Source organism: Vipera berus, assembly GCF_964194415.1.
Source record: "Vipera berus genome assembly, chromosome: 6".
Lineage (NCBI taxonomy): Eukaryota > Metazoa > Chordata > Lepidosauria > Squamata > Viperidae > Vipera > Vipera berus.
In genome coordinates this window covers 44879295-44898678 of record NC_138208.1, presented here as the reverse complement: position 1 = coordinate 44898678, position 19384 = coordinate 44879295, and the positions used below count along the sequence as shown (strand labels likewise).

The 19384-nt window shown below is 35.7% G+C and overlaps 1 protein-coding gene across 9 annotated transcripts in view; it reads right to left on the bottom strand.

The window, feature by feature from the left end:
- Window positions 1-3720: 3720 nt before the first annotated feature.
- CNOT2 (CCR4-NOT transcription complex subunit 2) overlaps window positions 3721-19384 on the bottom strand; it is an 81890-nt gene continuing 66226 nt past the window's right edge. For 5 of the 9 annotated variants that reach the window (XM_081330956.1, XM_081330958.1, XM_081330959.1 and 2 more), the window contains one exon: window positions 15942-16436. In XM_081330956.1, coding sequence (XP_081187082.1) covers window positions 16350-16436 — 87 coding nt within the window. In that variant the 3' untranslated portion in view covers window positions 15942-16349. Of the gene's footprint in view, window positions 6185-7543; window positions 7957-13276; window positions 13425-13455; window positions 15578-15941; window positions 16437-19384 lie in introns of those variants that run through there. The other 4 variants (XR_014026883.1, XR_014026884.1, XM_081330962.1 and 1 more) reach the window with 4 other exon arrangements.

Genomic DNA, 19384 nt, shown 5'->3' with positions numbered 1-19384 from the left:
CCCGCCTGCCGGCTGAGCTGCCTCTGCCTCACACCCGAATCCGCAGAAGAGATCAGAACAAATGTACTAGACGTCGACGAGTTTATGCCTGCCCATTTGGGCTGCTTGCAAGAGGAACGGAGTCATAAATCACCGGACCCCCATTTATCAGCGGGCACAAATGGACAGGCTCAAGTTATCCCGCTCCAGAGACACGTTAAGCGAAGATCCAGCTCTGTAGCAAAGGCTCTAATCTGGGAAAAGCGGAATGAAAGACCAGAGGAAAAGCAGTAGCAGAGGAGATGGACTCACTTACAGCAATGTTGTGCCTACCGTGGACCAAATACTTAAAAGGGCCTGTTATGGAACAGACCCTCCCGGGGAAAATCTGATTCTTAAGAATTGACAGTGACTTGATGGCCCATAATCAATAATCATTACATGAAATGGAAATAGAGCCATCGTTTTTAACAAAGCAGATGAATGAAAGGGGCCTACAGAGAATGAGCATTCTTCATCTGTAACTACGAATGATAAAGTTGAGTATCATTGGTAGTTACAGATGAAAAACAATAAAGGTACTCAGTCTATTATAGGAACTGGCCACTTTATAAACCTCCTACCCTATGAATTCAGCTAACTGCTACAATTGCTGTGTATATTTCACAATGTATGTTTAAAAAGATACATCACCTGTTACTGAAATTTACAGTAGCTTGAAGTGTCAGCACTCAGCTCTGGATTCCCCCAAATACAGTTCTAACAATAAGTGAATACAATTAAACGAGCGATGGTAGCTCAAGATAGGCTTTAAGATGGATTTTTTTAAAAAAATTCAAAGGGCATGGTATCAACAGAGCAGTATAGTCAGGGTGAAAGAAAGTAACCTTTCAGCCTTTTTTATGCTCATATAAAAACCTATTTCCTTTGAAGCTTGCATTTCTTTGGAAGATAAATCCTTTGTTTCATATAAATTAAAACAAAATGGCTCTCTTGTATTACTTTGATTATTTCATATTAGCTTTTATGCCATCCCTTCCCTGAATCACTGTTTTTTTCCCCTTCAATTATCACTCCGCAACCCAGTGAAAATATAGGCTAATCGTTTAAAAAGAAAAGCAAGAATATTCAAAGCCCATCAAGTACTTCTTTACACAACGGCTAATTAAACGGCTAATTAAACGGTGGCAAGTGCTGCCATCAGAGGAGATGAATGGAAACTGTTTTCACAAGGAACTAGACAAATTCCTGGAAGATTAGTCTGTTAAAAACCCACCACTCTTGGATTACAAAGGGGCACGATGGCTCAGCAATTAAAGAAGCTGAGCTGGTGACAGCCCAGGTTTGAGACCTGAGATTACTTGCCCCAGCTCCTTCCCATCTAGCAGTTCAAAAACATGCAAATGCAAGTAGATTAATAGGGACCGCTACGGAAGGCAATAGCGTTCTTTGTGGCTTTGGCGTGTAGCCATGCTGGCCACAGAAATTGTCTTCAGACAAGGCTGGCTCCCTTGGCCAAGAAACCCAGATGAGCACCGTGCCCTAGAATTGGACATGACTGATAGGGAAACTTTTATCTTTACCCTGGACTACAAGCAACCTAGCTTAAATTCCACCTGCTAGCTGACTCAGGAATTCTGGGAGTTGAAGTCCATGAGTCATAAAAGAGCCGAGGTTGCCTACCCCTGTGCTAGGGAATAAGGATGCTTTTGCTCTTCTGTTGATGCTTTTGATACATTTGTTCCTGATACATTTGTTTGAGCACTGCTGGATTCCACTCTTGGGCATTGGTCTGATCCAGAAAAGCTCTCCTGAAGGGATAGGCCAATTTGATAGAGTGTCCCACATAATGCCATGCAGTTATGGAGTGGACTGTGTTTCTCATGCTTTTCTGTAATCGCAATAGCATTGTCAAACCTGAGCACAATCTGCCTCCTATTGCCTTTCTCCCTTATGCATTGTTTTTGTTTCCAACCCTTTTTCTCTTCCTCACTCACAATATTCATTCTTTTTTCAGTACACATCTTCCTTTTATGCTGAGGGTACAGAGAAAGAGTGACTTGGCAAGAGGGATGGATGTTGGGGAAAGAAATAGGAACAAAAAGCAAGAGGCAGCTTGGAAGTCTCTGAGTTTCTTCCTCTTCAGCATCACTCTGATCAACAACAGCTCCAGCCTACCTTAAAAGGTTGCAGTCATTCCTTCATCTCCCTTCTTTCTGCTTTCATGAGCAACAGTCCTGCAAAAGGAAAAGGTTGTATTTGGGCATTAATTGATAGGAGATGACTTTCAAAATTATAGCAAGAATTGCAGATCAGCTTCCTCCTATTCTAATTCATAAAACAATCCAACAGCATCTATAACAAAGAGGCAAAACTATGATACAGTGGTGTCATCGGGTATGTGCCATATTTATATACAGGTAGTCTTTATTTAGATATCACAGCTGGAAAGAGCAACTTTGTTCTTAAGTAAAACATTTGCTGAGTGAAACTGCAACTGTGCTTATGATCTTACTTTAGCTATCCTTTGCTTTAAAGACTTGTAAAATTGTAAATGTCAGGATTAGTGGTAAACTAACTGCAAAAGGTCACTAAATGAGGCAGACACTAAACAAGACTACCTGTACTTGCATCCTAATGTCTGATACAAGTACATAAACCTCAGTATTTGTATTAGAATTTCTCTACGCATCTCATAATTTTCTTCTCTCCTATGAATTAATCGACTGCTTTGCAGAGGAAACAATTATTTGATGCAAGTTATCTGGCCTACCTAATGGAGTGCTGCACAAAAGGTGAAAACTTCTGTCAGTTTAGAAGGCAGAATAATGGTTTTGAGTTTATTTTATTTATTTATTTATTTAATTTAATTTGTATACCGCCCTTCTCCCGAAGGACTCAGGGCGGTGAACAGGGCCATAAATACCAAAATAACCAAAATACAAAATTAAAAACCAATTAAACCTTAGTGCCCAAATGTAAAAATAAATTACATTAAAACAATAATTAAAACCCAAACCCATCAGACCAGGCCGGCTTGTTCAAACAAATAGGTTTTGAGATCACGTCGGAAGGAGCGAAGGTCGGGAGCCATCTGGAGCTCAACCGGTAAACGGTTCCAAAGGTCAGGCACACCCACAGAGAACGCCCTCTGTTGTAGGAAAGCAGATTCTGGTTAAATGTTAGAAAAAAAACTAAGCATAAGAATAGCTTGAACATGAGATCAATTATCAAGCTGGTGGTGCTGCATGTATTCAAGCAGAAGCTGGATAGAGATTTTCTGGGAATCCAGTTTGTCTTTCTGCACTGAATAGTGGAGTTAAATTCATGGTTTGAACTGTCACCTTCCAGCTTAAAGATTCTATGAAATACTCTGCAGGAGTTCGACAATAGCAAGAAAGAACAACTCAAGAATGATCAAGAGAGGAGCAGAGAGGAACAATGTCAGAATGTAGTCAGTGAAAATAATGGTTTCAATGCACACATCATTATACACTCTTACTGTTATGAAAAATTGCAAAAGAGTAAAATAAACTGCTTATGTTAGCTGTTGTTGATAGGTTTGATAAATAGTCAGGTATGGGAATCAGATGTATCTCAATTAAAATTGTCATTTATTTATTAATATGTACCTTCTGCCAAACTGCAATTTCAAAAAGGGACAAGAATGCTATTAAATACATGATTGGAAATTAATTATTAATTAATGCAGTTGTCAATGAAGTGAAAAAAAAATCCCTCCTGGATTCCACTCAGCATACCACTCAAAGGTTATTCACAGAAATAAGTTCACATAAAAATTGCACATTCATGTTTTAAGTGTTCAGTGATTCAATGGTTGGTGCAAAATCATCCCAATAATATCAGACTTTAACTTGGGCCGCCATGTTTCTAATTCAGCACGTTTAAGTATTTAACAATAAAACATTTTTTTAAAAAAAAATCTGAAAGTCAATTCCTTTGGTATACATTCAGAAGACTTTTTTTTTAAAGGGTCAGTATTAGAGAATCCACAAGTTGCAAAGTGTTAAACTCTTTGTTGTTGTTTTTTGTTTGTTTAAGCAAATAAGAATTATTTTTTTTAATTTCATTTTTTATTAGTTTTCCAATATTCCAATATTATCTTTAAAAAGCAACGTGGTGTCTGGGTTACAATAGTTCCATTTCAGACAAATACATATTATTACAAATCTCCAAATTGTTGTAACCAATACTTCCTCTCTTTTTTTCCTTTAATACATACTATCTCTTATCTAAATTAACATACTTCTCATTGCTATCCATCAGTCATTTAATAGTTTTCTTATATTTATCAATACTTTAGTATATTTTATATGTTAACATTTCATCTTTAAAACATCAAACAACATATATTTTTCTAGCTTTAATTTTACATTGATATTAAAATTAAATGTTTAAAATTTCTTTTTCATATTGCTAAATAACCTCCTTTCCCTTTACACAATTTTCTCCAATACCTAATAATGTAATACACTTATTTATCTCATTTCCATATCAATATTAGTACAATATTAGAATAGTAGTCATTAGAATACGAATTGAAAGGAGAAAGAGGGGGAGGACAATATAATATTCTTGTTTCTCATACATAGTTTCCACATACTAAAAAATAACCAAAATTTCTTCCGTTTCAATATTTAATACATCCTCTCATGTCACTACATCCATGTACTGTATATTAGTTACATTCTATCATTTTTAACATATACATCTTAATCCATATCATTTAAAGAACTCAATATTTCAATGTTAGTATTCATACATCTGTATTTTATTTTTATTTTTTAATTTTTTAATTAGTCAGTATTTTATCTACTCATCAAAACAATCTCTTGTAATCCAAATACAATCCTGTCTATTTTGGTATTATCTATTTCAGACCTCTTAAAAATGTCCATATTTCTTCAATCTTATTCTTGCTTTCTTCCTTTGCCATGTCATTTTTCGCTTCTTTGCCTCAAGGTCATCAAAGCTTTCTTGTGTTGTTATATCATATTGAAGTGGCCCTCCAGTCCCCACTTTTGTGGAATTGAGGAGTCTGTTAAGAGCTCCAAATCTTCTCATTATTTTCACCTCTTGATATAATTGTCCTGGTCTGAATAAATTTTTTCACCTGTTTTCCATAATAATCTTCAACAGTCTGTATTTGTTGAATATTTAAATCTTCTGCCAATGTATTTGATTGTTCAATTTCTTCTGTTAAGGTCTGTCCCAATAAAATATTAGTTATAGTCAGGGCTTTTTTTTGTCGTAGAACGCTCAGAACGGAGTTCCGGCACCTTTTTTGGATGGAACCTTGTAGGGTATGCAGGGAGGGTTGTATGACATGTGTGAGTTCCGGCACCTTTTTCTTTTACAAAAAAAGCACTGGTTATAGTCACAGTTTGAGTTTGTTTCCTTGAGATGCTTTCTAATTCTTTTCCAAAAGCTCTTATTTCATCACCAGCTGTAGAAAGGAACTGATACGTTTGGTAAGATATTTCCCACATAGCATGGATTTGTTTTTTAAACTCTTCCATAGTGAAGTTTCACATCTGGTGTTCAAGGTTAATCTTATCTTGTTTTTCTTGAATATTTTCTTGATTTTTTTAAAGAGAAAGTCAGATTGCAATTTCAGGTTTAGCCACTGGGTGTCCCCCAAGTACTTTGAAAATTCTTTTCTTTTAGTCCGTTTCTTTTTTCAACTTTTAAAAAAAAACACCCCTGGGCTTGCTCGCCGCTTATTTGAAGGGAGGGTTGAATTCCCCCCTCCCTCTCCACAGGGGGGAAAGGTACTTAGCAGCTTATTTAGGTGAAAAGAAGATTAAGGTATAAGAGAGGAATCTTACCCCCCCCCCCCGTCTCTTCCACACTGCTTTAATGTTGCCTGATGGTAAGTTTGACTTCGGCTGTCTGCAGCCTAGTAACTGGCCATATTACTATGGCCAGTCTTTCGTCCACCGGTACAAAGGGAATGCAGGCACTAATGGGGGGTTGCGGCTCCCCCACATTTCTACAAAAGCCCCTTCTGTCTGGTCGCCCCTCCAAGGCAGCTCTTTGGCCCTTTTAGGATCACCACCCCCGCGATGCAAAACTGGACGTGGAAGACGGGAGCCGTCCTCCAGACGTCCATGTCGGCTGACATTGGCAAACTGGAAGTCAAGGTGTTAAACTCTTTGATTGAGTGTAATTTGCTTTTCCAATACTGAAAGAAAAAGAATCATTTTTTAAAAAAAACAAAGTGATTTAAACAATTCAAAGTGATTAAAAAAAACAAATCACTCAACAATGTATCAATCAATTACACTAAAGAGCTTTGATCTCAGTTTTCTAAGCCTATTTCCAGAAAGGTGCTTTGCAGATAAATTGTATTAAGTCTTACTAAATCAAGTTCAGTCTCTTCAAATTTAGCATCATTTGTATAGTGTACAATATTGATACATGGATGAGCACACATTAATGCTCAGAAATTGAAATCTTTCAAAAACTATACAAAACATTAAGCATCCAACATAAGTGAATTGAAAAGAATTAAAAGTAGATATTTGATATATTGCTATTTGTAATATATTTTAAAATATACATTTGTATTTGTGGTAAAATACTTTCCTGCATGAACTGCTTGTTTTAAAATTAACTCTTTCCAGCAGTATGTTGCCAAATAATGATCTAAAATGTTATTTCTTAATCTTGCATTTTAACATCTACATTCTTGTTTAAAACCATTTTTAACCTACAAGACTATTTTTTTATTTAAAGAAGAAAGTGCCAAAAGTATTTTAGCTTAATTAAAATATTATTTTTAAAATTGAGCCAGTGACAAGGATATTAATGAGTATTAGAATTTCCAGTGAAACCATTATGCAGTATTAATAAAACTGCAGCAGTATGTACAAACACATAAGAGACTTGCAGTATTACCATTGTTTGGGTTTAGAGATTTGCATATTCTTTTCTATAAGATACAAACCCCTTTTCCACTAAATTTAAATGGGCCCATTCCAAATATACTATATCTATATTCAAGGCAGTTTGCTTTGGTTGGTTAGAACTGTTTGAGTAGGGACACTGTTAGATGATATATGAATCATTGGTAAATATAGCCAGCTCCTTCTCAAACTTTTATGCACGGTGGTGAATGTAAGTTGTGTCTTGGTCTTTCTGATTAAAGTGCTGGCCTAGAAATCAGGAAATATCTCCATTAGGTATGAAAACTAGCTGGGTGACATTGGGCCAATGACTCTCAGTCCAACGCATCGCATGGAGTTTTTGTTGTGGGGAAAATAGGAAAAGGAAGGAGTAATTGGTATGCTCACTTTATAAAAAAAATGTCAAGATAGAAATCTAACAATAAAAAAATCATCCTATGTATTTATTCTGTTCTTTGTATAGTTATTTGCTATAATTGACTGGATTAAGGAAAGAGACCATGCCCTTACTTGAGTAAAGAGTAAATGCCACCTGTAATAATAGCAGAGCATTCTACATTTCAAAAACATTCAGGGATCCTATTCTGAGATATGAATGCTTTTATATGTACTGCTATAGCAATCCCTCATTTTACCTGTGAATGTTTTGTCCTTTTGATATTCCAGGGATGGCACAGAAATCCAAGGTACCCATAAATGATCCGTGAAAAGAAGTGTTATTGTTTCTTATTTTATTCAGCCCCTTAGTATTGATACAATGTTTACACCATCAAAATCCATGTCTTCAATCTTCAACACAAGCAGAAAAAGTAATATAGCTTCACTGATATACTTCTTCATATGCAGGTCTTCCTAGAGCCTTCTCAATCTTCTATTAGATCATCGGTCCTTGTCTACTTCTAACAGGTAGTGTATCATCACCTAACTGGTCTCTAAAAGACCAGATAGCAATGCATCTGGAATGTGAGCTATAGACTTTATATACTCGTGTGTCATCTCATTAGGATTTGGGACAGTTGGAGTGGAGTGATGGGGTGATTGAATCCCTCTGAAATCAAATAAGTGAAAATAATTTTGGTAGCATTACAATATGCCAATATTACCATCCAGACAGTATAACTATGGAAAGCTCTGTAATAATGCATAGCATTACTATAATACTTTATCTGAAGTCCTACTGAATTCAGTAAATTACCCAGCAGGTTCCTCCAGATTTAAATGAATAAACCTCTATAGCAGAAAAGTACCATAAGGAAATTGATTTGATCCAAAGAATCTTTTATAAATACAAAGTGTTTATAATAAGCTGAAAAACTGCCTGTACAAGTCCCTGGAGTTTCCTTGGCAAGATTACAGAAGTGGCTTGCTTTTGCTGCTTACCACAGCTGAAATAGAGTGACTGGCCCAAAGTCACCCACTTGGCTTCATTCCTAAGGCAGGACTAAAACTCAGTCTGTAGGCTTCTACTCCCGAAGACTTAACCACTATACCAGGCACACTGGCTGAGAAATTCTGGGAGTTAAAGTCCACAAGTCAGAAAAGGGCCAAATTTGAAGACCCTGCACCACACCAAACTAATACAAATGGGTGTATACAAATTGTGCAGGCAGAAATTTTCAAAGGGCTTCCTATTCCATTTTCCCTGACAATCCCCAGCATCTGCCATTTTTGAATTGAGTAGGACTGTTGGTTACCTAACATGTCTTCCATACATTCCTATTCCACTCACAACATGAGTGTGAATATCTTGTTTTAAGAAACATGTTCTTTAGGTCAACTCCACAAATTTTAAGATTTTATATTGTGGAACAACTATTTTACGTTTGCAGGTTACATACTGTAAGTTATAGAAAACTTCAGGTTTTTGCTGGTTTTATTATGATCAATTAAAACTGTTCTGCTTTGAGAAATATTTAAAAACAGTTTTAGAATGCCACTCTTCATGAAAACATTGATCTTATATCTGTCTTATGACACTCTCTATAAGTGGAGTCCAGAGAAATGAAGTATGTTTAAGTCCCACATAAATCAATGAGATAATTGATTTATGCTAATTGACCAGAAACAAGTTAGAATTAAACCCTGTTTCCAAATGTACTGGAGAATTTTTTCCATCAACTACAGCAATTCTTAGCATGTTCTACCCAAAAGGCAACATTATAACTTATGGCTGGTTCTTTAATGAATATTCAGTCATGACAGAATTTTAAAAAGCTAATTATAACTCATCCTCAGCTTAGGATGCCCCAGTCATATGATCACATTTCAGATACCAACTTGGATTTATGACAGGTTGCAATGTTCCGCAGTCACATGACTGGGATTTGCAATGGGTTGTGGGGTTTTTTGCCATTTTCCAGCAGAAAAAAAAGAAACCCATCTACTGAAAAGGCTGAATGAAAGATCAGATGGTTCACTTAAGAACTGTGTGATTTGCATAACAACCGCAGTGACTTGCTTTACAACCAACCATAAAAATGGTTAAAAAAAATCAAGTCTACTCACGTGGTATCTCAACTTATGACTGCAACAACTTATGACCAAAATTCTGGGCTCTGTTGTGGTCTTATGTTGAGGACTATCTGTATTTACTCCTGTATAAAATATTTTGTTCCCCATTACCCCAGTTATACTTGCTATGTGATCCATAGCAATTGCAGATGTTTTACTGCAATAAATCTCTATGAGATTTACCAAATACATTATTGAGGTTTTGAATGTAATACAGAAAATCTTCTGTTTGAAAAAAAATGATAAATCAATAAGGTTTGATATTGTTCAGGTAATTTTACTCAAAATTGGTTTTTATCTCAAAATTGCTGTTCTGATTCAAACTTTTTTTTAAGAAAAACAAATACTGAAATATAGTATTTTGCATTGCCTCATGAGTACTTTAAGAATTCAGAGAATATAATCACCAAATAGCTAAGTGAAATTATGAGGAAACACTTTCAAAACATTGTTTATTGCATACAGCCTTTTCATTTATTATAAAATGACAGAGACATGAATGTGACTCTATAGTTTTAAGTGCAAAAAGCAGGTGTGATTCCATTGATAAAACATGTTCAGTGTAGAATATAAATAATCCTGTTTTAAGTCAAGCATAATAATCTAACAGCTGGCTTCTTACCAAGCCTTTTGTTAAGATCCATGTCCTTCTATTGTTGCTTGTATAACTGATACAATAATTTGGAGAACTGCCTTGCTCCGCTCTTGATAATTTTGCCCTCCATCCAATCCCCTTTTAAACCCATTTTCTGAATATTATTCCGCTTAATGGTAATGAAGGATAACTTGTTTCCTGAATTTCTTTTAATCGTTTTAATTTTCTCCCTGAGCAAAATCAGCATGGCCTATCTCTATTAATTGATGCAATTTCTACATCATCCTTAAGCCTCTCTTTCACTTCTTTTATTATTTTACAGTCCACCTATTTTCCTGATTGGTTTTCTTCTTGAAATTATACGTTTCTCATTGTTTCCTTCTTTTTTGGCCATATGCTTCTTGTTTTGCATTCCACTGTGATACTTTTCTGTCAATGCTTTGTTCTTCGTTAGGACTGATTTTCTTGGGTAAGGGCCTAACATTTATAACCTCTTTAAAAATACTTGAGAGCTAGGTCTCTTACAAACTTAACATCCTTTCTTACACTGTGGAATACCTTCCAACTGACCTTGTGTTACTGTGGTAACTTCCAGACAATCTAAAAATTTGGCCTTTTTTCAATCATTTTAAAAAAATCTTTTCTGACATAAATGTGACTGTGTTGGACTCTGCTAGCATTTTCTCTTGAAAATAAGCTAAAATGTAATAGCATTATGCAGTTGCAATTCCACAATTTTTACATCTTAGATGATAGATAATTCATCAATTGATCTACAGTAATGTATATTTGTCACTGGATACTACCAACAGCAGATGTCATATCTCTTTTATAAATAGGAACAAATCTGCCCGTGTGCTTTTCTGTACGAGAATGGGACAACTCGCCACGACCAACTCACTGTGACTAACTCACTGCGGGACAACCAACCATTCAACCATTTAATTTTTATCATTCATATTTCATTTTGTTTCTCCTTCTGCATCCTTTCTTTAATTATTCTATTCCATTTCTTCTGTATTAGTGTAACTCTTGTCCTGTGGCAAGCTGTCCTGCAGCGAGTAGATAGCACCAAGACCCACTCTGTCCTTTCCATTGTTTAAAATGATGAACAGAGTAGAAAACACTAAGATCAACACTAAATTGAGAATGGAGCTCACATGGTAACAGTTATTTGGTGCAGTAACTAACCACCATTTACAGGGCTGCTAACATCAGGATAAAATAAGGGAACATGTAGATTAGAAGGATCAGTCTCTAGCCAATGAAATGCAAGAAATACTGTATAAATATGGCAGTAACGTGTTTTTCAGAGAATGGGGGAGGGTAAGAACGAACTGTAATAAATGACCATACATACAAAACTGAGAGACACAAACCTTCTGATTTATCTATCCCAACATATGTTTTAACAACATAGGTAAAGGTAAAGGTTTTCCCGCACATGTGTGCTAGTCGTTTCCAACTCTAGGGGCCGGTGCTCATCTCCGTTTCAAAGCCGAAGAGCCAGCGCTTGTCCGAGGACGTCTCCGTGGTCATGTGGCCGGCATGACTAGATGCCAGAGGTGCACAGAACGCTGTTACCTTCCCACCGTAGTGGTCCCTATTTTCTACTTGCATTTTTACGTGCTTTCGAACTGCTAGGTTGGCAGAAGCTGGGACGAGTAACAGGCGCTCGACCCACCAAACCGCTGACCTTCTGATCGACAAGCTCAGCATCGTAACCCACTGAGCCACCGTGTCCCATTTTAACATTTACCCACCCAATACCTATCCAAACTACCACAAAAAATAACTGTTGTAGAAAGACAACAATCTAGAGCAAGAGACAAGCTCACTTCCTATTTTGACCCAACTATAATCTCAGATCTTAGCCATAATCAAAACTACTTCTGGGAGATATGCCTCCAAACTCAAATGGAATTAACTCATGCAGATCCCAAAGGTGCTTTTTCACGAGACAACTGTACTTTCTTGTTTTTCTTTGAAGGCATTTCGCTTCTCATCCAAGAAGTTTCTTCACTATACGATCACTAACAAGCAACCTACCAAACAATCAAATTTGTTTGTAACTGCCAATTTCCAGATTCATCCCAAATTGAGGAGGAAGAATTAACTTCTTTCCCTTGCTATTTTGATTTTGAAAGAGAAAAAAAACAGGTGTTTTCTGAACCAGGTTTTTTCGCTATATTCTGGTTCTGACCTCCAAACACTGGGCTGGACTCCTCTACATTAATTAAAAATATAGGAAGGCACATGAATATTTCTCAAAACATACACATGCAATATTTTTTAAAGTCTTGAAATTATTGTCTCTATTAGAAAGCACTGTAAACTAAAATACACAATTTAATGAGGCTATGTGAGTATCTCAGCAGTTCTATCCTGAAGATATGCCAACTAAAATATTTCCTTGGAAAAAGTTGATTAAGAAAAACCAACTTGCAAAATGCTGTGTAATTCCCTTTAAAGAGAAAAATGACATCCATTCCTGTATGCTGCATAAATGTGAGGATAACAATAAAAAAGAGATTGCAAGGATAGAGCAATATAAAGTAACTATAGGATTTCTTTAGAGCCGTGGAATTAAATGCACCTCCCTAGACAATGTCACTGGCAAGCTAGTGTATACAGCAGGGGTCTTCAAACTTGGCCTTTTTATGACTTGTGGACTTCAACTCCCAGAATTCCTCAGCCAGGCATGCTGGCTGAGGAATTCTGGGAGTTGAAGTCCACAAGTCATAAAAGGGGAAGTTTGAAGATCCCTGGTATAGTGACTCTTTTGCATCAGATTAAAAAACAGACTACATAGTTTTCCTGCTGAAAAATATTTGTATCTTGTGAAAGATGCTTACATGCAGAATGAAATAAAAACACAAGAGAATGTTACAATAAATTGGAAATAAAATTATTTACTAATCTGAGAATATATATTTTTAAAAACTTACTTGAGGTATTTCAACAAGTGAAATTATATTAAAGAATGATATTAACCATCATTACCACTACTTACTTGGATTACTGCAATGCAGCCTATATGGGGATGACTCTGAAAACTGCTCAGAAACTGCAACTGATATAAAATGTATCAGGTCCTAGCTTAGCAAATCAAATTATCTATATTCTTACATTTATTCTATGGTGACCACAGTGGTTACCAGTATGTTTCCTGGTGCAATTCAAAGTGATGGTTTTAACATATAACCATGGCAGCAAGGGAAGAACCATCTTCCTTCACACAGAAACAGCCTACCGAACTTACCCTTTGCACACATTCTTCCACCATCTTTTAATGATGCCTCAAATACATGAAGAGACAAGAGTGCAGGTAACATTTTTGCTTAGAACCCTCATATTCCAGTCTTCTTCTGGAAATTAGGCTGATGCCTTCTTTGGCAGCCTTCTGGAAGCTATTAAAGACAAACCTGTTCTGAAGTGTCATTGAGTAATGAATTGCAACCTCTGTGCCTAATGTATTATGGTAGATTTGTGTTTTATTTAGGTATCAGGTTTTTAACCTATGTTTTTATGATGTAAGCTGCCTTACATTGCTTTCTCAGTCCAAGGGATACAAATGCAATAAATTATTAAAGAAATATTAACCCTTATAAAGTTAAGGAGCCATGGAAATAACTATGGAATTATTACTTATTTGCTGTAAGATGCAGTTTCAGTATAGCCTACTAATGCTATTAGAGCTATTCAAGAATAAACAGATTGTAAACACTCTCTTACTTCAGTAAAAAAGGATTAGTTTAATTAATATGGCTTTATAGAATGCTTCCAATTTTAATTGTATTTTTCATGCAAAAACCTAGTCTTTTCTGAAATTTTCATAAAAGATTGCTAGAACACAGGTCAGTAAATACTATTTTTCTCATACATACATATTATTCACAAAATATGAAATTCAATGTTAAGTAGATCACATGTAATAAGTTGAAGTGCATGGTTGTTTGGTAATTCACCACTATCAATTCCTGACTCCATATTAATGACAATCTAGGTAGAATTTTAATTGACAGCATGTAATGCTTTATTTTGTTAGCATTAACATATAATGGATCCTGTTCTTGTTTTATTTAACCAAAAGGTTTGTAAATGTACAATATTGCAAATTAGACCACAATAAAGTGCATCTAAAGTTGTATTTCTTTTTTAAAAAGCCATGGCCTTTTGAAACAGCAACATTCTTAATTAAGATACATTGCTTAGTTGGGCATGAACTTGTCCTGCAATCATCCCATAGCTTTAATTTTAAATAGCACTTGACTACAAAGCATACAATGTAAAAATCAATTTAAGAGATCACAGCTGTATTAACAGAATTTTGCTGACTTATCATGTTTCTAGGTCAAGGTTGTAAATATGAAATTTTGAATATTTTCGGTCATTACTTTTGAAAAACTTGTAAATAGTAAATGTATTTAAATAATGGAGCAACAAAGTATTTGCATGATATATGTTACCAGAAATAACTGTGCTCAGACTGAGGAAGTGCTTTGCTTTAAATAATAAAATGACAGTTATCGTTTTTATATTTTTATGTCTGCCAGTTAACCCAAAATACATATAAAATGTAGAATTTTATTTGCTGTACACCTGATATAGAAATATAATACTAGAGGCTGATTTCCCAAAGTTTTTTTTTAAAAAATCCAACAATTTTCTTTTACACTACATAGAAAAAAAATTAAAATTAAACATTTCACTGACATTATTCTGCTGTATTTTCTTACTTTGGTAATTTCAGCTAAATTGCACCAACTTTTAAGATCTGATTGCAATATAATAGCTGACTTAAATTTGCAACAGTAAAGGGATATACACTTTCCTCTACCCATAGTCTAAATAATATCGTTACAGTGCCTTTCACAAATAGAATGTATTCATGGTTTGGTTTTGAACCTCCAGGGGAAAAAAATGAAGCATCAAATGAAATGGTTCTTCTCCTCTCAAAAGTTTAAAACAACATACCGACACAAAGTTATTTCAATGTGAATTTTTGGACCTCCCTTGATTGCCCAGCTAATCCATCCCAACTGCTTAACATACATTATTTTATTATGCTAATCTGTTTGGACATGACAATGTTTAATCGAGCATTTAGGCCACAGTGGAAACGTATGCAACTCTTATTCATGAAATGTCTGTAGCAAAACTACTCTTCATATTAAGTGCCACAATCATCTTATAGCTTTGCATTTTTAATACTTCAACTTTTTATATATTTTCATTGTTGAAGAAATGATATCACAATTTCAAATCAAAGTCAACACTGCAGTGAGGAGAGCTTTTCTACTTTATTACAAAGAGAAGAAGCCTTTATGTGGTCAGAAAATACAAGATTGATCTTTTTTTTTCTCTTCCTATGAAACGCTGCTGTTCAAACAGCCAGAGTGAATTGTCTCAGTTCACTTCGTTAAGTCCCATCACATTCACTTGGGTATGGATGTCCTTGGCTGCTGAAATCTGGCCCTTTAGTGCACAGGGCGACATAGATGTCCCCTGACCAGCAGTTCCAGAATGTCCCGTTTTCATATATTGCATCCATGCACACCTCCTAAAAATGAGGTACAGCAGGGCAAACATTTTCCAAAATAGATGTCATATATATAATATATACACATTCGTACATACATACCTTTATTCATGTGATGTCCAAAAATTTAAAAAAAATGTACACATTTATTACAAAATCGTAACAAAGACTGGACAGTGTTTTGCTCATTCTGGAAAGATGAAGCTCAGTTAACACACAACTTTGGAAATGAACCATAAGTTGTGGCAATATCTTTCTTCTAAACAGATATTCTTGCATTAAGTTGGCGAAAACTGCCTTTTCAAAAACTGAAGGGGAAGTAAAATGAAGGAAGCAGACCTTGCTCATCTTTCCAAATGAAATACGAGAAGGATCTTCACATAAAAATGCACAAACATTTTTTTTATTACCAAGAGTGCTACAATGAACAATGCAAATTTTATTGTCTATTTTGTTTCTTTTTTTTCCTTTTTTTACATTTTGGAAACTAGTAAACTTTTGTCAGTGTACTTGCTTGTCTTTACAGACCCAAGCTTGTCTGCTGGCAAAAAAAAATAAAAATAATATAAAAAAAAATCCGACCCTGCACAAACTAAAGGAAAACAAATTATAAATTTAGTTGTTGGGCAGCACATAATTAGTAAGGCAGGACTTCAAATGGTGACCCTTTTGCATGAACCAATTGCCAGATCCTCAAAAGGAATTAAAACCGGGATGCCTGAGCCACTTCAGTTTTGCAGTTATGTTGAGTATTGTGCTGAGACAGCCATACCCCAAGACAAGAGGGAAGTCTTCAGAAGGCTTGCTGAGCAGGGTTGTAGTTGAAAGTGGATGGCAGATGAGGCCGTTCTTCTAGTTTATCATATTCCAGATGGAACTCCTACAAACCCAAACAAAGGCAATTATTCTACTATCAGCCAACAGGTCATTGGAATTAATGATTTTGCACATTTAACCAAAAGGAAACACTGTTTCTTTCAAATAAAATAAAATAAACTTTCCCTTAGGACAGCCTTTTAGAAATTAAATTTAATTTTAAAAAGTCACCATTTCCCAAAGTTTGCAATATATCTTACATTTATTTTATACCAATTAGATGAAATCTAACTGCAGCTAGATTAAGTTTTTAAAAATGAAGAATTCAAATCGGAAAGATTCGTGTTAGTATTGTCAAAATACAATTCTGTAAGAATGTATTTGTTTCCTGTCAGATTTTCTGCATATTTTTGCCAATGAATGTTATCAGAATTTAATGTGGGTCCTATAAAGAAGTAAATGTTTGGAGCTTATTTCAAGAATAAGACAATCCAACATGATATGTGACAGTATGAAAAGTAATCACACCCTTATATTAACTAACTGGTTGTACCATCTTTAGCTGTAAATATTACTTCCTGCAATTGGTGATCAGTTTCTCACATCACTATATCCTATTGGCCTGTTTTTTATTTTTTTTAAATAGAGAAATATTTTAAATTAGTGACATGAGAGTTTTCTAGCATGAAGTCCCATTTCAGATTGTGTCACTGTATTTCTATGAGGCTGAGGTCTGGATTTTGACTTCACCATTCCAACCCACTGAATTTATTCTCTTATTCCATTCCATTGTAGCCTTGCTTATTCATTAGGGATCACTGCCCTCCCTTGGCAGCCTGGCCCAACACTGGGGGGGGGGGGGTTGTTAGTGGCAGGTGCATGCACATGCACACAGCTCCATTTGTGCAAGTGGTCTGCACATGCCCTCCACTCACATGAATGGAGGTTTGCGCGTGAGTGGAGGGCACCTGAGGAGAGGGCTCTTGTGCTCACGCGCAAAGCTCCACTTGTGAGAGCAGAGGGCGCTCATGAGCATCGCTCCATTCACATGAATGGAGCTGTGTGTGTTAGTGCAAGCACTCTCCACTCGCACGAATGGAGCTTCATGAGTGCAAGGTCCTTCCGCTCATATGAGTGGAGTTTTGTGTTTGTGCACGCACTTGCCCACCATCTGCATGAGTGGAGCTCTGCAAGCACACTTGCCCATTTCTCCCGAAGCCCGGTTTCAAACAGGGCACGCTCAGTAGTGGGCCACAGCCCAGGGGTTGGGGACTCCTGTTTTACATGACCCACCAAGTCTTCAGCTGATGGACAGAATTCTTTGTGGAATTCTGACCAAATTTTAAGCTTTCTGTAATAATAAATTCTTCAAATTCTAAGGCAGTAAAACATACTCAAACCACGGCAGGTCCACTTCCATGCTTGACAGCTATGATATTTTTATTATAGACTACAGTATTTCATTTCTGCAAAGTGTAACTGAATTGACTGAACCAGGGAGACAATTACTTTTCATATTTGCAATGCATATTGGATTATGTTATTTATGAAATAAAAAAATCAATAGCAAACAACCTTTACTTAACAATAATCCCCTATGAAGCTTGGATAATATTTAGCAGCAGATATGCAACCATTTATAAAATCCAAGATGGATGACTATTTTTCACAGAATTGTATTTATAACTCCAATCAACACTTTTAAAAATACCTAGAAAGAAAACAATTAATAAAAATACTAACTGCTAGAAATTAGACAGAAGAATGCAAACATTTCTCTCTTTACTTCGGAATCAGGGATGATTTTCAATAGTAGATAATATCTGTAGCTTAGGGTTGAACTGTGGAGTCCTTGCTAAAAGCTAATTGGCTCTGGTAAGATTTATTTTTGAAAAAATCTCAGGTTCACAAAAAAGAATTCCTTCCTATGTTCAGTGAGTCTTGTGTCAGATCAGTCAACAAGTAGTGAATGGTACATATTCTGCAAGTAACTATTTGCAGTATTGTTTTTGCACATTCATTATGCAAAGAACAAAATCAATTCCATCTTTCCCCCTAAAAGTACTGTAAAACATTTATCTTGAGTCATACTTGAAGAAGCAGAGAAAGGTGCTAATTATAGTTGAATATCACCCTATTAAGAGGCATATCTCTGAATGGTAATTAAGTAAAATGGTTTTCACTATTAGGCTGTTTCAAGAATATTACTAATTTTCTCCCATTGGCAATACTACATTTCTATTACTTACACACAAGTAAGTACTTACACATAAGGACAATTTATTCATTTTATTAGCACAACTTATATGCCTTTGTATTTCTAGAAACTGAATGGCATATAGTAGTAAGTAATAAAATTAAAAACAGAATTAAATTGATGCAATTACAATAATTCAATCCAACTGATCATTATTTAGTAGTAGTGTGACCTTATTAATTTCCAAATTGTTTTCAAAGAGCCATGTTTTTTACAATTCTCCAAAAATGTACTAAGGAAGCAGTGGACCAGTATTCCTTAGAAGAAAGGACGCCTTCATCAAGAAGGCTGAAATCCAAAGTCCCTGAAGATGGCGTTCTCTTTCTCCCAGATATTGCCAGAACAGCAAATTCAGTTCAGAGATATCCTAGGCCTTAAGCAATATAAGGCTTTGTGACAATTCAGCGTATTAACTTTCATCCAGAAAGTAACTGATAGCAACACAGCTTCCACAATACTGCTGTGGCATGGGCACTTATAACTACCTAAACCAAAACTGTTTTCAAGGTAGCTCCATCTACAGTAAATTGCAATAATCCAGCTGGTGACTAAGTGGCAAGAACATGAGGACTACTAATCGAGGAGAGACCATAATTAGTAAACAAGATAAAAATGTGCAGTTTCTCCTGGCCATAAAATCCGTATGTTCAACTAGAAGTTATGACTCCAAGAGGCCCACCAACTTGCAAGCCAGTTCTATCAAAGGCAATCCAGAATAAAAGATGAACTATTTCTATATTCAGTCAGTTTCAGTC